The sequence below is a fragment of the Panicum virgatum genome, chromosome 9N, assembly GCF_016808335.1.
Source record: "Panicum virgatum strain AP13 chromosome 9N, P.virgatum_v5, whole genome shotgun sequence".
Classification (NCBI taxonomy): Eukaryota; Viridiplantae; Streptophyta; class Magnoliopsida; order Poales; family Poaceae; genus Panicum; species Panicum virgatum.
Window position 1 is genome coordinate 7,177,223 of NC_053153.1, and position 23,337 is coordinate 7,200,559.

A 23,337-nucleotide genomic window follows, 5' to 3' on the forward strand; every position below is an offset into this window, starting at 1 on the left:
CGGCAAGCCTAGTAGCCGATTGGACCGGGGAGTGGATATACCTGATACTCTCTCTTAGGGATAGGTTTTATTTTTATGTTGCGCAACACTGCGACTTCAAGGGACAAGGGTGGACCTCGTAGAAGGGTGGGCCTTGGAGCCCTGTAGTCGGGGAGAGTGTTCCTATCCACCAGCCGGAAAGAAAGGTCAACGGTTGTTTGGGAATGACCCGACGGTGTTCTAGACGTGTGTACTAGGTTACCCTTGCAAGGTTGAATTTCGATTCAGAATCGTCCGCTTCTCACGATGAAATGAGACTGCTTGATCTCTTTGCCACACAGAGTAAGAAGAGCAACAATACTTTAATCAATCTTGATGTTTGCTTAGATTTCTACCATGTTTGGATAGTAGTTGCTGACATAGAATGGTTAATCAACTAGAATCTTGAAAGCTAAAACTTGAAAGTAAGGACATACTCTTTATTGCTTTTCAGCAAAATGAAAACCAGAGCCTCACAAAACCTTGCATAGTTTAGCTAAAGTGGAATACTTATACCTGTTGACGGTTAAGTCTTGCTGAGTTTTAGAATACTCAGCCTTGCTGTTGAAACCCTTTTTCAGGTATGAGTTTTGAGGATCAGATCGCTAGCTTAACCTACCCTTGCTCGTTGCCTCCTGGCTGGTCCGTAGAGTGGGATACGTCTGCGACTGGCAATAACTATGACGAGTGATACCATGCTTGGGCTAGTCTGGTGTCCTTTTGCGACGTGTTGTAGCCGTCATGTTTTATCTTCCGCTGTTTTAAACTCTGAACTTAAGTTATGGTTTGTATAACTGTTTTACTTAAGTTGGCTTTGTAAATAATGGTTTTTACGGGTTTGTAATCATTACTATGCCTGTGTTGTAAAATTATGGTTGTAATATCTCTGGACTCGCCTTCGTGCGGGGTATGCTTGTTCGATCCGAGAATCGGTGGTTGTATCGGGACGTTACCCGACAGACCAAGAATTGTTCCGTTTAAAGTGCGTTTAAGCTAATGTTGCCTTTATGGTGATGGCCTGCGCACTTGAGCCGGGATAATTTAGGCGGTTCTGCCACAGATGATATCCTTAGGCTTTTAGGTTCAAGTGATGACAAATAAAAGGAAGGCGAAGCTAGGCCCGAAGGATAAGAATTGAAGAGACCGTGAAGAAATCAAGTCAAAACAAACAAGACAGAGACAATTTGCTATCACCGGTTAAACCTATGATGAGCAAATTGCACTCACCGGTGTAATGGACCCCGAAGTTGAGGCTAGGGTTTTGCGTCGGTTAAACCGACGATAAAGAAAAGACATACGTCGGTGCAATGACTGAAGTGAAGTCAGACACAGAGGGACACCGGTTGAACCGGTGATGAAGGAAAAGTGAACGTCAGTGTAATTGTCCAGAGAGTTGGTTTTTCGGGAATCAGGGGACAGTTACATTCACCGGTTAAACCGATGATACGTCGGTTGATTGCCCGTACAAGTAACGGATAGTTTTTCAGTGGGCAGTTTACATTCACCTGTTGAACCGATGATGGCTATTGGAGGAGCGTCGGTTTAACCGGCATTACGTACTTTTTCTGTCAGCTTTCCTCTAATGGCTCTTTTGTGTTATGTGGCTATATATACCCCCAAGGCCGGGTCATTTGAAGAGGTTGGAGACTCTGGAAGTTCTATTGAAGATCAACATCAACTCCATCCACCATATTGAGCTTAGTGCCACATACAAGCTTAGAATAGCTTAGTGCAAGTGTGAGCTTGAGAAGCTTAGTGCTTGGGAGGACTTGATCTTGCGAGATTAGATCAACCTAGAGCAAAGTCTTGCTGCGGCAAGCAACCGTGTACTCGTCATGTGACCCTCCGACTTGGTGTGGAGAGGCAATGACACTTTGTGCGGGGAAGGAGACCCCTCTTGGTGAGAAGCTCCGATAGTGAAGACGGTGCCGTTGGTGACGCTTCAAGAGAGACGTTTGCGGTGGCCTTGTCTTGGTGATTTGGCATCACTTAGCCTTTGCTTGCCGGAAGCCTTGGTCGCGAACGCAAGACGGTGATCAAGCGAAGAGACTCGGCATCACACTTGTTCTTGGTAGACAAGTGGCCGTGGATATTGGGAGGGACTTGGTGTTCTAAGCGAACCACGTTAAATCGTGTGTCTTGGTGTCTTCACGGGAGTTTGCATATTCTCTCTCTTACCTCTTTACTTACTGTATTACGTTTCCGCATTTACTCTATCTTGCGTGCCTTTACTTTCCTAATTAGTTTGATTAGGATTAGCTATAGGTTGCAAGTCTTTTGGGGTAAGTAGAGAGTAGCATAGATAAACCTTAGTCATAAACTAGCATGTGTAGGACGTGTTAGGTTTATCTTATGCAAGTAGATTGAGCCCTAGGTTAAAAAGCGAATTATCGACCCTATTCACCCCCTCCCCCTCTAGGGTCGGACACCCCGGTGATCCTTACAATTGATATCAGAGCTTGGTCTCCCACCTCTTACAAGGATTAGCGAATTCCATTAGTAAATTTGTCAGAAAGCTCGTAGGAGACGCGTCGACTTCACCGTCAAGTGAGTATGATGTCCGGGGAAGGGATGAGTACCGATGGGGCTCCGTTTTTCGATGGCACGGGTTTTCCACGATGGAAAGTGGTTATGCAAGCACATCTTCAAGCCCGGGGGCTTGATGTTTGGTGTGTCACCGAGTTGGGCAAAAAGAATGAGACTAAGGCCGAGAAGCAATATGATACCATTGCTAAATCTACTTTATTGTCCTCTTTATGTGATAGTGTTTTTAATCGTGTTTTTGCTTGTGAAAATGCTCATAAGCTATGGAAGCAAATTGTCGAGAATATGAGAGCACAAAGGATGTTGCCAATCAAAAATATCATATTCTCGGCGAGGAGCTAAGTTGCTTTAAGCAACTTCCCAATGAAAATGCCCATGACATGTATTCATGATTAAATACTCTTGTCAAAGAAATCAATGCCTTAGGTCTCAATCAACTTAAAGATGAAGAAATCAACTGCAAGATTCTCCGTAGCCTTCGCAAGCCCGACTACGACATCATCAACACACTCTTACAAAAGAAAGACCTTATCAAGCTTACACCAAACCAAGTTATTAATCAAATCATCGCCCATAAATATAGTATGAGAATGACAAAGAAGAAGGAGCAAGAGTCCACCTCTTCTTCAAGCCGTAAGAGTCTCGCCGCCAAGCACTCATGCAAGCACCAACCAAGGCGACAAAACTCATCAAGCTCAAGTGAACAATAAGAAGAGGATGAGGAAGAAAGTGATGATGAATCAAGTTCAAGGATGGAGAAGATGGCAAAGAAAAAGAGCAAGTAAAGAGCTCAAGCTCTCTCCACCATCCACAAGCCCAAGAAAAGTGGTAAAAGCTCAAGAAGCAAGAACATCAAAGATTCCAAGAGCTCCACCACTCGTCGCCCTCGGAGATTATCACCACCACCCATGTGTCTTATGGCACAAGGTAATAGCTATGTAAGTGATGACTCCTCCTCAAATGATGAATCCGATGTTGAAACCGATGAAACTAGTGAGATGATGACACTCCTCCATAATCAACAAGAACATCTCATTAAACAAAATAAGGAAATCAAAACTCTCAAAGCTAAAGAAAAGCTTCATGCCTCATTTGTCTCAAGATATGAGAACTTGCTAAACAAATACAATTTGTTAGACAATGAGCATGAAGAGTTTAAAATAAAATATGAGAGTCTTGAATCTAAAAGCGAATCATCATCGGATAAATCATTTCCTTGCAATATTCCTTGTGCAACACCTATCATCAAGGTAGATGCGTCTATCTCTTGTGATCTAACCCCTTGCAATGAGGATGTGATTGTAGAAACATATGATGATCTCATTGCTAAGGAAAATGATGAGTTCAAACAAGAGGTAGAAAGGTTAATGGCATATTTGAGGTGGCTCAAAGACAAAGGCACACAAGGGCAAGTCCAACCTTCTTAAGATAAAACCTCCGCGGGCGTGAAGAAGCTTGAGAAGGGAGAAACCGTGACTTGCTTCAAGTGATGCAAAGAAGGCCACAAGTCCTACCAATGCAAGGAGAAAGAGGGCGAAGCAAAGGGCAAAGAAAATGGCAAGCCCAAAAACTTGAACAAGAGCAAGAAGAGACACAAGAAGGCTAAGGAGATCAAGAAAAACACATCTCCATAAGGCTTCATACATGTACACCAAGGCCACCCACAAGAACAAGCAAAAGAGCAACCACTACATACTTGAAAAGAAGAAGAATGGCAATGTGGTGGCTCATGTCATGCGGTGGAGAACATATGGATGGAACCGGCCTATTTGGGTGCCAAAGGATATTATTCATACCATGGATGGCTCTCAAAAAGTTTGGATCCCTAAAACTTAGGCGCCAAACAAGCACTACGGGAAATTTGGAGGCTTGGCAAGGTTTAGGATGCATGAGTAGGGATGCATCATGCAAAGTTGAATTAAAGCCAAGTTGTGGATTAAAGATTAGTGACCCAAATTTCCCTCCCCTACATATGAGGTAATGAGCAAGGTAAAAGTATGATCTCAATTTCATTTGATATCCTTCATGCATCATTGTAGCTCAATGCCTCTCTAGGATTGCATGATCTTATCTTTACTATTGGTATCTTTCATTTGATATGCCTTCCTAGAAATTTCACATGGTAGATTATCCATGCTTTATAATATCTTGTTGCAACCTACATGAGCTTAATTGATTCTCTCACATGGCATATGTCTTCCATAGCATATCTTGCAATTTGATATCTCTCATATTCGTGGTAAAAATGCTTTTGATATCAATTGCTTGCTTATGGTGCCATGATTAGCAAGTTATAAAGTTAAATCCCCATTATGTGAATTACAAGTGCATACATTTGTTTAAAAGTGATTCAAACTCTAATGCACACATTTAGGGGGAGCTAACTCTATAGCTTATGTTTGTGTGACTAATATGCTTTACAAGTGCTATTTGTTGTAGTCACCTAGAGCTATCTCCAAGAGTTCATTTTTTTTTTTTTGAACACTACCCCTACAAGTCACAATTGGCATCACAATTGGTGTCAAGATAGGAAGTGCCACAAGATTTGAAAAAGGGGGAGCTAATTCAAACAAAGGGAGATATGCCAAATTTAGTGGGTATAACACTCTATCACTAGTGAATTCCTTTTGCTATTAATGCTCCTTGCTGTTAGTGGTTATGAAGCTTTTAGGTGTTTGATGACAAATGGGGGAGAAATGTACCCTAAAAGCAAGCAAATAGTTTGGAGTGAATGATGACATTAGAAAGGGGAGGAATGGAAAATGCTATGCAAAAGGATGCATGGTGATAGGGGGAGGTACTTAGTCAATATGGGGGAGAAGTGCAAATTGATGATCCCATGGACTAAAGTACAAAAATTTTCATTGCTCATATGGTTCAAACCACACAATTGTCTTACATTGGCCACAAGCCATTGTTTCACAATTGCTATCAAGCCGGAAGCATTTCGTCCTATGGACTAATCAAATGCCGGTGGCTTTTTAAATGAGCATTGAAATGTCATCCGAGCAAGTTAAGTAGTTTCTAACCTTTAAAATTGGTATCAATTTGATATTCTTGCAATTCATCTTGCTTGCTTTGGTTGTATTGTCATCAATCACCAAAAAGGGGGAGATTGCAGGGAAAATGGCCTCTTATGCCACTTTTCAATATAATGTTTTGGTGATTGATATAGACAACACAACACTTGGACTAATGCGATTGTTTAGATGATATCCTCAGGCTTTTAGGTTCAAGTGATGACAAATAAAAGGAAGGCGAAGCTAGGCCCGAAGGATAAGAATTGAAGAGACCGTGAAGAAATCAAGTCAAAACAAACAAGACAGAGACAATTTGCTATCACCGGTTAAACATATGATGAGCAAATTGCACTCACCGGTGTAATGGACCCAGAAGCTGAGGCTAGGGTTTTGCGTCGGTTAAACCGACGATAAAGAAAAGACATACGTCGGTGCAATGACTGAAGTGAAGTCAGACACAGAGGGACACCGGTTGAACCGGTGATGAAGGAAAAGTGAACGTCGGTGTAATTGTCCAGAGAGTTGGTTTTTCGGGAATCAGGGGACAGTTACATTCACCGGTTAAACCGATGATACGTCGGTTGATTGCCCGTACAAGTAACGGATAGTTTTTCAGTGGGCAGTTTACATTCACCTGTTGAACCGATGATGGCTATTTGAGGAGCGTCGGTTTAATCGGCGTTACGTACTTTTTCTGTCAGCTTTCCTCTAACGGCTCTTTTGGGGTATGTGGCTATATATACCCCCAAGGCCAGGTCATTTGAAGAGGTTGGAGACTCTGGAAGTTCTATTGAAGATCAACATCAACTCCATCCACCATATTGAGCTTAGTGCCACATTCAAGCTTAGAATAGCTTAGTGCAAGTGTGAGCTTGAGAAGCTTAGTGCTTGGGAGGACTTGATCTTGCGAGATCAACCTTGAGCAAAGTCTTGCTGCGGCAAGCAATCGTGTACTCGTCATGTGTCCCTCCGACTTGGTGTGGAGAGGCAATGACACTTTGTGCGGGGAAGGAGACCCCTCTTGGTGAGAAGCTCCGATAGTGAAGACGGTGCCGTTGGTGACGCTTCGAGAGAGACGGTGGCGGTGGCCTTGTCTTGGGGACTTGGCATCACTTAGCCTTTGCTTGCCGGAAGCCTTGGTGGCGAACGCAAGACGGTGATCAAGCGAAGAAACTCGACATCACACTTGTTCTTGGTAGACAAGTTGCCGTGGACGTAGGGAGGGACTTGGTGTCCTAACCGAACCACGTTAAATCGTGTGTCTTGGTGTCTTCACGGGAGTTTGCATATTCTCTCCCTTACCTCTTTACTTACCGTATTACATTTCCGCATTTACTCTATCTTGCGTGCATTTACTTTCCTAGTTAGTTTGATTAGGATTGGCTATAGGTTGCAAATCTTTTGGGGTAAGTAGAGAGTAGCATAGATAAACCTTAGTCATAACTAGCATGTGTAGGACGTGTTAGGTTTATCTTATGCAAGTAGAATGAGCTCTAGGTTAGAAAGCGAATTAGCAACCCTATTCACCCCCACCCCTCTAGGGTCGGACACCCCGGTGATCCTTACACCGGCGCGTGGTACGCGCAGCCTGAGCGCGCCAATCCCCTGCCAAGCCTGCGCTCCACGCGGCTGGCACTCCCGAGGCGGCTTCTTGCCGGCGCTCCGCGCGGCAGCGCCCGGCCGACTGCGCACGGAGGGAGCCCTCGGCCCCGCATGGAGAGAGCGGTGCGCGCCTGCAGATCAGGCGTCCGCCAGCAGTCAGCGCCGACAGCTGGCGACGGCTGTCCCTAGGGTTCCAGGGAGAGCGGTGAGAGGGAAGGGATTAGTCTTGGGAGTGCGCAGCTGGACTCCAAGACGAAGGGTGAAGAGACATTGAACTCACAAGGGCAGTATGGTCATTTCCACTGCTATGTCCCACCTGTCAGGACTGTTTCACTGTTATCTTGTGATGGTAGATGGATGGAAGGGTATGTGGGTAAAAAAGATTAGCGGCAGGGTATATAGGTGCAACCGATTTTTTTAGGGGCATGTAGGTCAAGAGTAACTTTCATAAGGGTATATAGATTAAAGACTCAACTGGGAGCGGAGCGCTCCGAAATTCGAACGGAAAACTGAGGAGAGCTCGTGCTGGACTGCTGGCTGCTGCGTCGTGGGCCGGCGTGTCATGGGGGACCCTATGCATCTTGTGGAGGGTGGTTAATCAAATCATCTATAAAGCCCATTTGATAGTCAATTCAACAGTTTATAGAAAAAATGTTGAATCAACATTTCGAAAATGTTGAATCAACATTTCGAAAATGTTGAACCAATAATTTACAAATGTTGAACCAGTACTATGAAAATGTTGAACCTCGACCATCTTCTCCGGCGCCGGCAGCCGGCACGGGCGGCGGTGCTGCAGGGCACGGTGGCCGGCTGGCTGCAGAAGAGGCGGCGACGCGCAGGCCGCGGCGATGTGCCGACAGGCCACGGGCGCGGCGGCATGACGTAGGGGATCGCAGGGCGGGGCGGGGGAGCGCCGGCGCGAAGCGGGAGGGCGCCAGGGCGGGGGAGCGCCCCGCAGCACGGTGGAGCGGCTCCGCGCGGCACCGGCGGGCCATGGCAGTCACACGCGCGGAGCGCGGAGCGGTGGTTGGCGGTGGAGAGGCGGCCGCGTAGGGCCGCGGGCGCGGGCGCGACGGGGAGCCATGGCGGCGCACGCCGGCGAAGCAGAGGTGGCGCCCGCGATGGCGGAGCCGCGGGGGCAGCCGCGGCGGGCGCGCCAGGGGAGGGGCGCACGGTAGCGGCGCAGCCCCTGTAGGGTGGCGGCGGGCGCAGGGGGGTGAGAGAGGGTGTGGGGATTAGGATTCCAGTGTGTTGATCCAACGGTGGTAGATGATTGCACAAATCTCAAACACTGGAAGGTGGATAAGAAAAAAACTTCCAGAAGATATATAGGATCCACGGGCGTGTCATCGCAGATTTAAGCTCGACCCAATTGTATTGGGCTGAATGAAGGCTCCGGTCCTGAATTCTCGCCCAATTGTATTGGGCTTGTGTGGACCGGAGGAGGTGTCAAGGCAGATTAAAGTGCATTATTTCTCGCAGGAGTCAGCGAATTGCTGAAACAGATTAACGCTCGATTGCTGCAGAATACACTAGGACAACGTGATCAAATCTTCTAAAAAAAGTCAGAAGCATCAAAATAGCTGGGTCCCACGTGTCAAGGACCTTGAAAAGTGCGATATGATTGCCTTCGCCTAGTGAAAGTTTGGCTCTGGCCTCTGAATCTGATTGATAATCTCAAGTGGATTCGGCAAAGTTTATCGTAAACATTGGCTACGTTAATATGTTTCATTATATGAGAAAAAAACATTTGCGATGCAACTTTGCCATAATCCAATATCTAGATGATCGAGTCAAATTCATATTGCAAGTCGGATGCTGATGAATGCTGACCGATCAAGCAGAGCATAAGCTACAAAACGAATAGACTCTGACCGCCCATCCATACCCTTCGTTGCACATGCGACTTGCTATTCTTCAGAGATCAAGGTGGTTTACAGGCATTGCAGTTTTCTCACAATTAATTATACCGGTCCTCATAACCTGGAACAGCTTAATACAAATGTCTCAGAAATGTCTTATCAACTAATTTACGGGATTTATTATACCAACGTACACCATGTTTCGACCCAAAAGCATGAAAGTTGGGGGTGAGGCCAATAGGCCGGCAAAAGTATGTACACTCATGACTGTGATCACCTTATACCAGTCCATCATCCATCAGAGTCTATAACAAACGGGTGCCGCCCAATACCTGAGAATGGTGTCCAATGTTTGCTGGCAAGACCTCTCTCAAGACGCAGCAGCAATGTTGTTGCCTGATGGGCATCTGGTTCTGCGACACCGCCTTGTTGTTCTTCCCCATCCAATCATACCCCTCTCGTCGGCTTCCAAGTCTCCAGTGCCAGCAGGTTTAGGCGGTGGCGGGCTGACCTCGACCTCCTCTTCTTCTACAGTTATAGTTACTACAGTTTTCCGAGGTTTCCTACCTCTTGTCCTCCCGCCATAACGTCCTCGCCTAGTTAAACTCGACTCCCAGGATCCACCAGAAGCCTGGACTAACCCCTCAAGCAACTGAACGTCCTCTATGATTTCAGGCCGGGAGAGTGACGAAAGGCCAGGTAAAATATCTTTCTGAAAGTCCCGCTTTTGTCGTCGCCTCCTCTGCTGGCCCCTTCTAGGCTTGGTGAGGAGGTGCGCAGTTGAAACTGCTTGTTCATCGGTTGTGATGGCAGGTTCCAGTGGCCTGCTCCAGCACTCATCAATCTTTGTCTCTTCCAGCTTCAGTGTCAAGGACTCGAATGAATCCAACTCATCATCACTGGAATGATTGGTGCAAGCTTGGAGTTCCAATTGTTCGGTAAGGTCATTGATGTTTGATACAGCGAGATCTGCAAACCACTGCAACATATCATCACATGCCTCGACAGCTGTTGATATATTCATTGACAACACAACAATGTTCTCAGCTGCCGCCATAGCGGCTGTAACCGATGTGTTGTCAATTTCCTGGTATGCATCAAGTTTACTAGGATGTGTGCATTCTTGATCAAAATTCCATGCAGAACCGTCTTCACAAGCTGGCACCTCTAAGTCAATCACAAATGCACGTTTAGGCTGGTTGTTCTGCAAAGGGGGCGGCTGACATTCATGTGACACAACAGATTCCTCAGAATTGTCTTCGTTTGGTACATCATCATTCAAATCGATGAAATTCCTGATGGGGGCTCCACTTTTCTTTATGACTCCTTCAGCAGCCTGTCCATCTTTAGACACATGTTTCTGGCATGAAAGAGGTAAATGTGCAGCACTCTCTTGGACCTTATTACAAACAAGCAGAGTTCTAGCGATAATGTCTTCCGAAGGCCCATCCTTCTTAATTCCACAACCTAGGGATGTTGATGCTGAATCTGATAAATTTCGAATAGTTTGGGAAGGTTCGTTCTGGTCTTTAGTATTTTTCAGCTCCATTGCAGTTCCAAATGAATGGCCAAACAACTTCCCTGGCTTCTCCAAAGCTGTCGGATCAGCACACACAGCTTTATTTTTGAGCCATGAGTCCCGGAATACTGATCCCACATCTTTACCATGCTGAAAACTGCCAGCACATCTCCCATCTTGTTCTACAAGACCATCTTCTTGACAATCTGACAGTGTCTCGTTCAAATTAAAGTTCTTCATGTCCTTTCCGTGGGACTGTCGATCTGAATGTTCAAACTTCTGAGAGTTCTTTTGCTCCAGGTCACTTGAAATTGCTACATGATGTTGTGAGTGGGACACAGAAAATGAATCAAGTGGAAAACCAGGATAGCGGCCATCTAACTTATCCACATTTTTCAGCTTTGGAGTCGAAGTTCCAATGCTCTGTGTCACAGCACTAAGACTCGTGTACGAATTCACAGCTGATGACCCACTGAATCTTGGAACCAAAGCAGGATTATTAATAATGCTGCTCCTAGGGTCAGCTGTGCAAGAACCCATTGGGGAAACAATGGAAGGATGGTCTATTTGAGGAATAGAGATAGGGGCAGTAAATGTACCCATACTCGAATGATATGGACGGTCAAGAGTAGCAAAATTATTGATAGCAGAAGGTTCCAGAGGACTTCGTGCAAACCATCCAACTGAACTATTTTGACCTTGGTAAACAAATTGGTTATAATTGGCAGGCCTCCCATCAGCAGCTTTGAAGTATTTGGGGGGATCAGCATCACTATATCTGGGTGCTAAAAAAGTTCTGCTGACTTGTTTACCTGAAGGTTGAAGCAAGAGACAGAACAATTATAAGACAGGACCAAATCAGCTGTAAATACAGTTCGGTAAAAGAATGTGCAAGCTATAAAAAAGCATCCAAAGAGCTAGCTAAGTTATCAGCATGACATTAACAAGCATCATTACCAGACGACAAACAGTATGGCATGCAGAAAGGAATGACACTAGCTGTGGTCCAGCAAGAGCAAATTACCCTATGTCTGCTTCTTACCCCTCCTTGAGGGGAAATGCAATTTAATGTATCAGAAAGAAAATAGGAACCAGAAGTTTCAATGAACAAAGTAATAAAAACACAAAATACACAGAACTACTCTGCAATATGATTTGGGAAACCAGTAAACCAAAGAACTGAGCATGTGTTCTAGTATAGATTGGAGCCATTTAAGGACTCAAGAACAGCTTGTGACATAATAGACTCTAGACTATACAGTACACATCTCAAAGGCTCATTGACACTGAAAAGATAAGTTAAGGCCCCCATGAAGGTCTTCATGCAGCAATCCAGTAGTTACAATAAGAATTTAAAAAATGCGCCCAGAGCCAAATACAGAACAGGCATAGCTAAGACAGTTTGCATGTTGCGCCATTTGGTAACCATATTACCCACAAGCATGAACTACTTTTCCTCCCAAAATCTAAAGCAAACATATATTCTTTACAAAAATTAACTCGTATTTGACCAATATGTTAACTGTGGTATTGAAAGATATACTGGACCAACATAAAAAGTACTCTGTGGCCAGGAATTATTTCTAAAATAAACAAAGGTGTTGTGATTGAACCTTATTGTTACCTTTATTGATTGATGGTTTGTCCTCATGTCTTATTTTCGCACTTGCATCAAAGAAGTTTGAGCTTGTTCCTTCATCGGTGTGCTTGTCTTTGGAGTACTCTTTATTGAAACTGAAGTTGGTTGTGTTTGGTCTCAATATTGGTTGGTGCCACGAGTTCTCCAGGGTGTTTGAGAGGCCTCTGGAAACCGATCCATTTGCTCTACCCATATAGATGCCAGTATTTGACTCATTCAGATCGGTAACTTGCTGGGTTCCAAGATTATTTGTAGTGCGCAAACCTGAGGTTGAACTATTATCACTGAACCTCCCAAAGCCTTCTGCACTAACTAGTGTAAGGTCAGCATCATTCCGTGGTTTTGTATCTGATGCCAAACCAAGGAAATCTATGGGCTTGCTGTCTGACGTGTTGTCATCATCTATATAATGATCAGCTGGAAGCTGAAGGTCAAAAGTGCCTTGTCTGCTTCTTGGAGCAGCATCACTTGACAGAAATCCGTTTGGAGAGGACTGCACGCTGCCTTCTCTAAGGAATTTCCTGGAGGACGGGTTTGTATCATTATGCTCGCCAACAGGAGCTTTTCTGTATGTTGTGGACACAGGAGGAACCGGCATCTGCCACGTCATCTTTGCACCATTTTGTGGCATTTGTAATGCTGAATTTGTATGTGATGCAACCGCAAGCATTGGGTATGAAAAGATTTCTTTGCTTTGGTGCTGTTTCATCATATCTCTCTGTATTTCGTAAACCCGGTGCAGTTCATACACCTGGATAGTGAGTGGGTTGTGAGGCTTGCCAGGAAAAAAACAATTGATAAGAAAAAATAATTTGATATGCTGTGCTGTGTTGCTTAGAATTTTGTGTAAACTCACCTGTTGTCTAAATATAGCTTCATGTTCAAGCATTTGGCGCTTGAGCATTTCTTTGTCAAATTCTGAATAACCATTTGTTGGTTTTGTTGTGAAGCCATTGCATAACCGGCCATTTGATGTTCTTTCCTCATAGTATGGAGACCACCTACCATTTGGTTCCATGTTGAGATCCCCCGTGGCATAATATCCAGGCATATAGCTTTCCCCTTCTACTTTTGCCCCCATTCTTTTTGCAATCTGTGCAAGAGACCAGTCAATCAATCGCTCTGTTGGTAAAAATACACTTCAAGTTTAACTTTAACAACCAAGCCTAAAATGCGCCTATAATATGGGCCTAAAATGTGGAAAAAGACAACCACGCATTATTCATTGGTTGGCAGAAGAAAGAAGCATAAGAAATTGTCTACTTACAAGAGAAAACTACCCCTTATAAATTTAAGATGATTATCAAGAGTATATATAGGAAAAGACAAACTTTTAGTGAGCTGGATGTCACAACTTTATTGCGTCAGCTTGTACGCTTCAGTTACAAGAATGATGTCTAACTCTTAACCGCAAAACCAATGCCAATTTAAAGGGGTGCAAAGCATGAACTCAAGTAATGAACAAATACTAATTGTTAATTGTTAGTTCTACTGGCATTGTGTTCGAGAGAAAAAAAGTTCTACTGGCATCAGCAAACCAACAAAACAATGCAGAGAAATTATGTAAGCAGTTTTATGATGCTCAGCCAGACATTGTCATTTAGAAGGATACTGCACTAGACAATGAAATACGAAATGCTAGCAAGCGAGGGGAGAAACTGAAAACGAGCACAAATGGGCAACTACATTATATTAAACTGAGACCAAAAGTTGTGAAAATAAGCTATTAAAGAGATAGGGTTCCATTGACTAATTACCAAGTTAAGAAGCCTGCATTTGTCGTGCTCCGATGCCCACCACCATCCCAGAATGTAGCCAAGTGGATTTTGTAACCTTCACACTTTCACGACGCAGCACACAAAAACGATGTTCGAGAGCCAACGCAGCACACGTATGCGCACTGTGTCTCTTCACTCTGTCGAGCTAAATGGATAGCTCAACCTGCTCAGCTGAATGAGCAGCTAATAGTATCTACCTAAGCTATTCACGAGAAAAAACCTGCCCATCAAAACACTGCAGTGAGCAACGTAAAAGATCTACTTAACAAGATGCTCAATGTGTTGTATCGCACACACAATGCAAGATCGAAACTCACTATCCCTACTAACAATCAAGCAAACATACACAGGATCAAAAGAAAAATCACCGGAGACCCAAACAATGAAAAAGAATATGCATGTACAGCTGTTTCGACGTCAAGTCGTGAGACAGGAAGGAACTAAAGGAGAGAAGACAAGTCAACCCCCGACGGTTCAACGCACTTGATAAATCCTACGAACCAGTTCCCTCAATCGACCTATCACTACCAAACCTGGAAACCGAAAGGCTGCGAAGACTAGATGCAATTATCAGCTTCTTGCCGTCAATCCAACCGAAATTTCGACACAGGGACTAATTGCAACAGAAACCCAATTTCCAGAAGGAAAAAAATCAGAACCTTGGACGGCTCAAAGAAGAAGAGAGAAGGCAGAAAAGCTGCATCTTTTTTTCACAACAACCGAGCTAGAACGCTAGGCAGAACAAACCAGTGGAGTAAAAATTTCACCTCAACGACTCTTAGCGCTGCGCTGAAGCGGATTGAGCCTGACGACCCTGAGTATACGGCGGATGAACAGCCTAGCGGGCGCCACAACGCCCATGGCCCCGAGACGCCCAGCAGAAGCGCCCCTCACCTTCGGAAGCGCCCCCCTCGAGTCGCCGACCGAGGCAGGATTCTAGCGGGAAAAGGGAGCAAATTCCACGGACACGGAGCAATCGAGCTCGAGACGCGAAGGAATTGCGGCGGATCCGGGATGGGGGTCGGGGAAAGAATTGGATCTGATGGGCCAGGGGGCGGACTGGCGGAGAGAGAGAGAGAGAGAGAGGAGGAGGAAGTGCGTACTGGTGGGTTCTTGTTCTTGTTTTGTCTGAACAAACGACTGCGTGGTTTTCTCTCTCCTTTTTTCCTCCTTTTGGGGTTTTTGGATGGGTGTTGTTTGGTTATGTGCTCTGCCCCCTCTCTCTCTTCTCTCTCTCCTCTGCGTGATGTTGCCTGCTGCCTCCTCCCCCTAGCTCACTTTCCCTCTCCTCTGAGGAAGGGAATGGAACGACCTTCTTCTAAACTACGAGCAAGGACAGGCAGATTTGTTGACATCTGGTCTTTTTATTCTCTCTCTCCTCCTGCTGATCCTTCCTCCTCCTCACCCACTTTTATCCCCATCTCTCCCTTTCTCTCTCTCTACTCTCTCTCTCTCACCAGAATAAACAGAATAAAATAAGTTAGACAGACACTTGTTTTCCCACCCCACCAGCTGCTGTCTCCATTAGAATTTTTCCTCCGGAACTAACTATATTATCAGTCGCGATAATCATCGGCCGTTTCATTATCGAAACAGGGCATCAGCTGATCCTCCCTTCCCTGTGATGATTTGTATAACATTTCCTTGTTCCCTTGGGCGGCTGTAGAAAGAGCTTGGGGGGATTGTGACCCTGAGACTCAGAGAGAGAATCTGTGCACCCCCTTTGCTTGCTGGCGGGGGGAGAGAGAAAGGCACAGCTCGATATAAAAATCCATGCTGCTTCAGAGGACAGCAGAGCACCAAACTTCCTTTCCAAATCTTACAAAACCAGCCATCTTTACTCCTCGCGATACTTTATTTTTCCCCTCTCGGCTCACATGCCGTCCTGCAGCATCCGTACCCCGTTCTCCCGGCGGCTAGGTTACTGTTGTCGCTGCACATTTTCGGATTACCAGTGCTAAGATTATCTCTTCATTATTTTATTGTGTATAAGGGTATATGAATTGAGACGCTTTCTTCTTCGTCTTTGCGATTCCAAAGTCAGTGTCAGTGCATAATTTTATGGTACAATTATCTAAATTAGAAAGTAGGTAATCATAACAGATGAATTTCATGGTAATAAAATTCTTCAAACATTCCATAAAATTTTATCCTTCTCTCTACTTGTCGTGCCAGCAAAATTAATAATATTTAATACAATAAAACTCTTCATAAAATCTCATTGAGACTGGTCTAATCCCTCCACTGACGATTCGATGGCGAATTGACCAATTCAAAGCGAGTTAGATTCGCAAAATTCGTGAGCCTTCGCTTTCTTGGTAGTCTTGGTAACCACATGTTCAGTCGGCATCATAATCAATAGATACCTGAACACACAACCAACTCCTCTCCATTGCGATTCAGGGAGATCCGGAGCTCCTGTTTTAAGACTCGGGAGAGAAAAAAAATGATGGGTTGTTGGGGCGGAGGATCCAAATCCCACAACGAACGAAGAGGATGGCAGACAAGGCAAAGATAGCATCAGGACCCAACACAACACTTGCGCGTTGTTGTGGTAAAGAAAAAGAAAGAAACTCCGCATTCTAGCCAGCTCCCAGTGCATATGGTCGCTACAAATTTTAGCACACAAGCTAAAATGTGAGGTCACCAAGGTTACCTACGTGCGCTCTCGCATCGCATGTACACCTGGCGGAAAAGATCTTGTTGGAGGTTGGGTTGATAAATGAGCAATGCGCATCAGCAGTTCAGCACAAGCGAGGAGAGATAGAGATAATCCTGGGGCCTGGCAAAGTGGGGAGGAGAAAACAATCAATCCGCTGCACTCCCATTCGCTGTTCTCCGCCCCTCCTCTTTTTGCTCGATCCAATGGCTGCAGCCGCAGATGCCCCCAAAGGCCTGGACGCGGGGCCCACCCGGCCCTGAGAGTGAGGCCCGGGGAAAAGTACCGCTGCTCTGCTCGAGTGTGTCGACTCGACTGTCGAGTTTATTACTGTAGACGCGACGCGCGCGGGCGCGGCCTCGCCACCGTATCCCCACGATACCTACCTGGGTCTGCCATGTGGGCCCCATGCGAGCCTCCCTTCGCCCCCCAGGATCACGAGGAGCAGCTGATGACAGCGTGTCTCCCGTAATGCTAGTACTAATCAACTGACAGTCTGACAGACAGAATCCCGTCTAGTGCTCGTACTATTCACTACTCTAATCAAGATACTTCCTCGCGTAATCTGGACCGTCCACCCGGGTGACCGCGTGCCGGGTTTGGGCGTGTGCGTGTGGCCGGCCGCGTCGGGAATATTGGGTTTCATCTCATCTCAACCTCGGATTCCGCGAGCTGGCGAGAAAGGGAATCAAACTCCGCCGCCGCTCCGGTCGCGCGTCACCCTCCTCGTTCCCATCCCATGCCCGACCCCGGTGGCCTCCCCCCCCCCGAGCGACGACCAGGGTTCAACTTACCGACCGCTAACCGGTAACCGCCGGCCTCCGGTTCCGGTATACCGGACCGGTTTGGCCGGTTACCGGTCGGAACCGGACAAATTTAAATTTAAATTCAAACTTCCCCGTTCAACCGGTTCGTACTGGTATACCGGCCGGTTAGACCGGTTTACCGGCCGGTTTGACCGGTATACCGGCCGGTTTGACTGGTAACCAGTCAAATTCAATTTTTTTTTCTTTTTTGGTTTAAATTCAAATGCCCGCAAAGTATACTAAATAAATGTTTGTATAACATATTTTAGTCTAAATGAACCCTCCAACCCTCTTTTGTACTACTTTTACATTGTATTTGTATACTTTTGTATGCACATTTTTTTTGTTTAACTTTAAATCTCCGCAAACTATACTAAATGAACGAATTTTTGAGAAAATTTGACACCATTAAATTTGTCGCATCTTGAAGTATTTTTAGGAATTTTTTGAGAATTTTTCATTTTTTTTGAATTCAAATTTAAATTTTGAATTTGGACCGGTTTATACCGGATCAAACCGGAACCGGTCCGGACCGGTTTGACCGGTAACCGGTCAAACCGGACCGGTTACCGACGGTTAGGGGAACCATGGCGACGACGCGGCCCTGCGCGCGGCCGGCGGCGGCGGCGGTAATCGCAATCCTAATCCGAAGCACCGACCCAATCCCCAAGGGATCGGTTAGTTGGACTGGATGGCGATGGCAAATTGGCAATGGCGTCGCTCGGCTTGGCTGCGTCGCACTAATGGCGCGAGCGAGCGATCGATCGAGCCGGTCCCCGGCGGACAGCGGTACGCATGCTTCGAGCCCAAGGGACGCCACTCGCATTCATAGGCTTCACCAGGAAACCGCGAGGAGAAGTTAAGGCTGGCGGACGGCCACACGTACTAGTACGCTGTTTTTAGGTTTTAATTATTACAGATCGTTAGATCAACCTGGATGATCGGAACGTGCTACCAGCCGACCACACGGGAGGGGATGAGTCTTCTTCTTCTGCGAGATCAGTCTCAAGACTAGGGTTTTCCAAGTGATGTGCAGTCGCCATGGCGCATGGCCGGAAGCCCCAGCAGACGGTGAACCATTTCGGTCGTCATGACTGCCACAACTGGAAACCCCTAGAAAGCTAGGGAAAATTGAAGATAATGCACGCGGTTTGATCTCGCGCACCAGGCAACCAAACTGCATGAACCTCCGTTCCAGTGGCAAACTCTTTTTTCTCTTTTCTTTTTGGGAAAACACCCCAGCGGCAAACTCGTGTAGCGCAGCAAGTTCAGTCAGCTTGACAGCTTTAATGCGTTCATCGCGATTCACAAAATGGGCCACCAGTCCACCACATGCGCGCAGAGCAGAGCAAGATTACAAGCGACGCATCTGGGCGATGGCCGGAGCATAGAGATAAGCGTATCGTAGCTAGAGGAGATACGCCTTGAAGTTGGAGATACACTATAGGACCAGGGTAAACTAATGAGCACAACTTGACTACTTGAGAGTAGGTCCAAAGATATGGAACCATTGAATCAGCCAAGCCAAAAAGAAAAAAGGAGAAGTAAATCGGTTATATATACTATAGGAATTCCATGTAAAATTTCCGAGAGGGGCCTCTGCTGCCTCCTCTAGTGGAAAAAAAAGGGGGCAAAAGGGCAGTTGGAGATACGCCTTGAAATTGGAGGTACACTAGGACCAGAACTAATGAACACAACTTGAAAGTAGGTCGAAATTCCCAACCAGTTGCTCCAAAGAAGTTGGTTCGTAGTATACGGAGGGACAGCAGTAGAAGCATTGGCGTTTGTTGTTGGCATATAATTAAGTATCTGTAGAGAGTTAGGCTGTCGAAGTCATGCCCTTCCTAATAACTATATAAAAGATGCATGGCGTGCTCGGGCAGCAGGACTGCAGGACCACGCACGATATCAGTAGTATCTGTACAAGTTTATGGCATCATCTCCTGTGTGCTGACTGCTGACCACTCAATCAAGCTCAATATCTTTGATGCAGTTCGATGACCATGCTTGGTAGAAAAGTCACCTGGGTTTCTTCTTCTTATATAAAACCTTTCAAAAGATTCTTTATCTTATATAACTTGGCATTTGAGTAGACCCCGCAAGAGCTTGTTTGGATAGGCGTGGATTGGAGGGGAATGAAGGGAATTGAGTCTAAAATAAACTAATTTCCCCCTCAATCCAAGAAAAACAAGGTCTAATGCTTGTTTCATGAGAAATAATAATAATTAATTTTTGCACTAGAGGAAACTCTTATCCATACTGTAAAAATCATAAGGGCATTAGAACGCAGGGGGAGAATCCAGTTGTATATTTTGACTTCACCCACAACGTAAAAGAAATCTAAAAAGGACTCGACCGGGTCACATACTCACGTGGTGCTACTCTGGGGTGGAGGCTACTGCACTTGAGTCACTAATGTGTGGATCTAGGTCCACATGTCAGTGACTCGACTGCAGAGAGATGTATGCAGAGGATCTATTTTCCGGGTCGAGTGGGGTTGCCTTCCAGGCCATTTATTTTGGTGCTTCAATAAACATTGCATCAAACTGTCGATCAACCGGGTACGCGCAGAGCCCGGCCTACCGGCAGAGAACATGCACATGCGCGTATAAGCAGAGAGACAGCATGGACATTAACAACGGAAAGCAAGGGAACGGCAAGAAACCATCCGCCCAAGATTTTCAGTGCCGCACGGAGGAGTCTCCAGCCAGTGCAGGGTCTCAGTCCCACTGTGGAAGCGACCATGCGTCCATGCCCTGCCCTCCTGTAGGCTCCTGCACTGTGCTCGTCTCGTCCTGCTCGTACACGCAGCCACAGCAACCCAGGCCGCCTGGCGCCAAGAGGACGAGGAGCTCACGCACGCATTGATGATGCCCAGGATGGCAGGATCCCCTCCTTCCCCTGCCCAGTGCCCAGCATGGTCGCCACAGGACCGGCTCGGCCCTCGGCTCCTCCAGCACTGGGCGCGGGGCCCACGGGCAGCGTCTCGTCCGCGGCTGCCGCTGGCGTCTGGGGTCTGGCTGGCGGGCGGGCAGCGGCGCGGCGCGCTTCCTTCCTGCTCATGCCTGTGCCTGTGAAAGCAACCGACTCGTCTGGAGCCTGGCTCGGAGCTGGCCCGCCCAGATGCTGCCCACTTGTTCCTGGGGTGGACATCAGATCTGCTGCGCGCGCATCATGGGATGGGCGCCCCAGCTGTTGCGTAGATCGTGCTCTTGTCCGCATGCTTCGCCCCGGTGTGACATCTAAACACAAGTACTGCGATTTATTGGTGATACGAACTCACAAAAATCTTTTTCATTGTTCTACTGCTAGGTCGTGTGATAATTCTTCTTCTTCTTGCCACCACCCCTTGCGTCCATCTTCAACGAGCGCATTCATCGTATCCGTCCTACCTTGATTTCTGCGACTATTTCATCAAATTGTAGCGCATTCCTCTTCATGTTTTAGCGAACGACATGTCATGGAATTTTTTTTGACAATAGCATCCTTATCTCTACCTACCTCCCTTCCTTTTCCGCGCCCTGCCTTTAACTTGTCGCGCGCCACCAGGTTAGGATAAGCGGATAGCCTACCATTGCTTCATGAGTAGGTTCGGAGTCTCATCGGAGCTTGAATCCCTAACTTACAACTTAATTCCGCACACTATCTAGAGCCATTAGAGAAGAAACAAGCTTTACATCTTTGAAACAACACATCCTTGTGAATGTTCGTGCTCATTTCTTTTCTTTCCTTTTTTTTTACTTTTGGTACATCATAGCAATCCAACAAAATTTCCTTGCTTGATATTGATATTGTCGGCGCTCAGCCATCGGAGGTTACTAGTTGGCGTCGTGATTACTGTTTGAGATAAACTTCACTGAGCCTAATGAGTCAAAGCCTGAATTGAAATTTATTCAAAACAAGCAAAAATTGATTTTATAAAAAAATAAGTGCTATGCAGTAATCTTGAAACATGATATAGACAGCTCAACAAGCCCGATTTCGCTCTTTTTTTCCCAGGCCTTGGTCATCAGTATTGTTGGCTAGCTCCTCAGCTCCGACCTCCGAGCCTCTGACCATGTGATGGGTGCTTTGCGACGGCAAGGGGACGGGCATTGCCTGACGACGCCGAGGAGGTAATGAATTCGTATCGTCTCAAAAAAAAAGGAAAAGAAAACTATAAAGGAAATGTGTGTTCGTTTGTACTAGAGCCCTGTTTGGATGGGCAGATCCAAAATTTTGATCAGAGAATTTTGCCATTTAATAGTACTAAATAAAGTCTAATTACAAAACTAATTGCAGAACTCTCGCGCTATTTTACGAGACGAATCTAACGAGGTATACTAATTCACGATTAGTGAAAAGTTACTGTAACATTACTATAGCAATTCATAGCTAAATTAAGTTCATTAGATTCGCCGCATCAAATTACACTCATATGCAAAAAGATTTTACAAATAAACTTTATTTAATATATCATGCATGCAAGATTCCTTGATCCAAAATTTTGTATCTGCCCATCCAAACAGGGCCTAGGGCATTTCGGTCAGTCGGCGGCGAGTACGGAGCGGGAGCAGAGCACGGCGTCTCGGCTCGATGGCTCCTCGGCCTGCGCTGTGCCGCTGCGCACAAACAAACGGCAGCACCGGCGCCGTTACCCAAGACGCCGGCACGCGACGGCGCGCGCGGAATCTCCTCCTCGTGCGCCAGAAACCTGGTCGCCGTTGGCGAGGTTTGCCCGGCCGGCCGCTTCCCGGCTCTTTCTTCGTCCGAACCGGCTGCCCGCCGCCGCCTGGCCGGCCGGCTGGCTCAGTCAGCGGCTCAGCGCGTCGACGCTGCTCACGTGACGCGCGAGCGGGGGTCCGAGCTCGTTGAGTAAATTCCCTGTATGCAAAAATGTAACCCATCCCTTCTATGCCATTGAAAATTACCTCATCCCTTCTATGCCATCATTTATAATTTTCCATCCCTTCTATGCCATTGCCGTTAATTTATCTAACAGATCCGTTAAAAGGTACAGGGGAAAAGACAATAATACCCCTCCGTTTCCTCACCGCAATTTTTTTCCCCGAGCGTCCCGCCCCTCGACGCAGTTCACCCGGCCGCCATCCCGCCACGCCTCGACGCGCTCCCGCCCGCCGCCTTCCGCCGCGCACGCACGCGGGCCGCCTTCCGCTCGCCGCTCGTGCACGCCCACGGCTGCCCCCGCGCGTGCTCGCCGCCTCGATTCACTGCGCATGAGGCCGCCGCCGGCCGCAGGGGAGGTAGCGGCCATCGAGCTCCACCGCCGCGCGGATCTGCGGCCATGGCGAGGCGCGCGCAGGCTCAAGGAGCTCGGCGGAGCTCGCCGCCGCCGGGGTCCCCCGCGGCGAGGGAGGAGGACAAGGAGGGGCGGCGCCGCGCGAGGAGGCAGCGGAGCTCGCTCAGCGGGGAGGGAGGAGGGGCGTGCTGACCCGGCCCGCAGCTCGCCTGCCCGCGCGGCGGCGCGAGCTCGCCCAACGGCGAGGGAGGAGGGGCGCACTCGCCCGGCCCACAGCTCGCCCGCCCGCGCGGCGGCGAGGGAGGAGGGCCGCACTCGCCCGCCCGGCGGCAAGAGAGGAGGGGCGCGCCGCCGGGAGGAGGGGCGCCGGTGGCCGAGCTCGAGCTCGAGCTCGAGCGCGCCGACGGAGGGAGTAGGGGCCTCCGCCGCCTAGCTGCGTTGGATCCGGCGAGGGGGAGGGAGGAGCCGCCGCCACATCTTCACCTCGCGCTGCGGCCACGCGCCGCCCGCCCTCCGCCGCAGGCCGCCGCCGCCGCGCCGGACGCGCCGCGCAGGTCGTGCCGCGCCACGCAGGCGGGGCAGGCCGCCGCGAAGGCCCCTACGCTGGCCATGGGAGGCGAGGCAGGCCAGGCCGCGAGCCGGAGAGGG

General features: G+C 47.4%; 1 protein-coding gene across 4 annotated transcripts; it reads right to left on the reverse strand.

Moving 5' to 3' along the window:
- Positions 1–9,077: 9,077 nt before the first annotated feature.
- On the reverse strand, positions 9,078–15,370 carry LOC120690041. 4 transcript variants are annotated; one of them, XM_039972558.1, is made up of 5 exons: positions 15,089–15,370; positions 13,965–14,205; positions 13,064–13,300; positions 12,193–12,982; positions 9,078–11,380 (listed from the first exon to the last, which is right to left on the reverse strand). In XM_039972558.1, the coding sequence occupies exons 3-5, from the start codon at positions 13,286–13,288 to the stop codon at positions 9,420–9,422; spliced, it is 2,976 nt and encodes a 991-aa protein (XP_039828492.1). In that variant the 5' UTR covers positions 13,289–13,300; positions 13,965–14,205; positions 15,089–15,370; the 3' UTR covers positions 9,078–9,419. The 4 variants fall into 4 exon arrangements, with proteins under 4 accessions (XP_039828492.1, XP_039828491.1, XP_039828494.1 ...); XM_039972557.1 differs by having other exon boundaries at positions 14,753–15,370; XM_039972560.1 differs by having other exon boundaries at positions 12,193–12,958; positions 15,089–15,343.
- Positions 15,371–23,337: the final 7,967 nt, after the last annotated feature.

What these genes read in the sequence shown, in the direction of transcription:
- LOC120690041 (XM_039972558.1), bottom strand. Translation starts at nt 13,288, where the DNA reads ATGGGGGCAAAAGTAGAAGGGGAAAGCTATATGCCTGGATATTATGCC. An exon ending in AAGCTATATTTAGACAACAG is followed by an intron (nt 12,983 to 13,063) that starts GTGAGTTTACAC and finishes TTTCCTGGCAAG; the next exon opens with CCTCACAACCCACTCACTAT. An exon ending in CAAACCATCAATCAATAAAG is followed by an intron (nt 11,381 to 12,192) that starts GTAACAATAAGG and finishes TTCAACCTTCAG; the next exon opens with GTAAACAAGTCAGCAGAACT.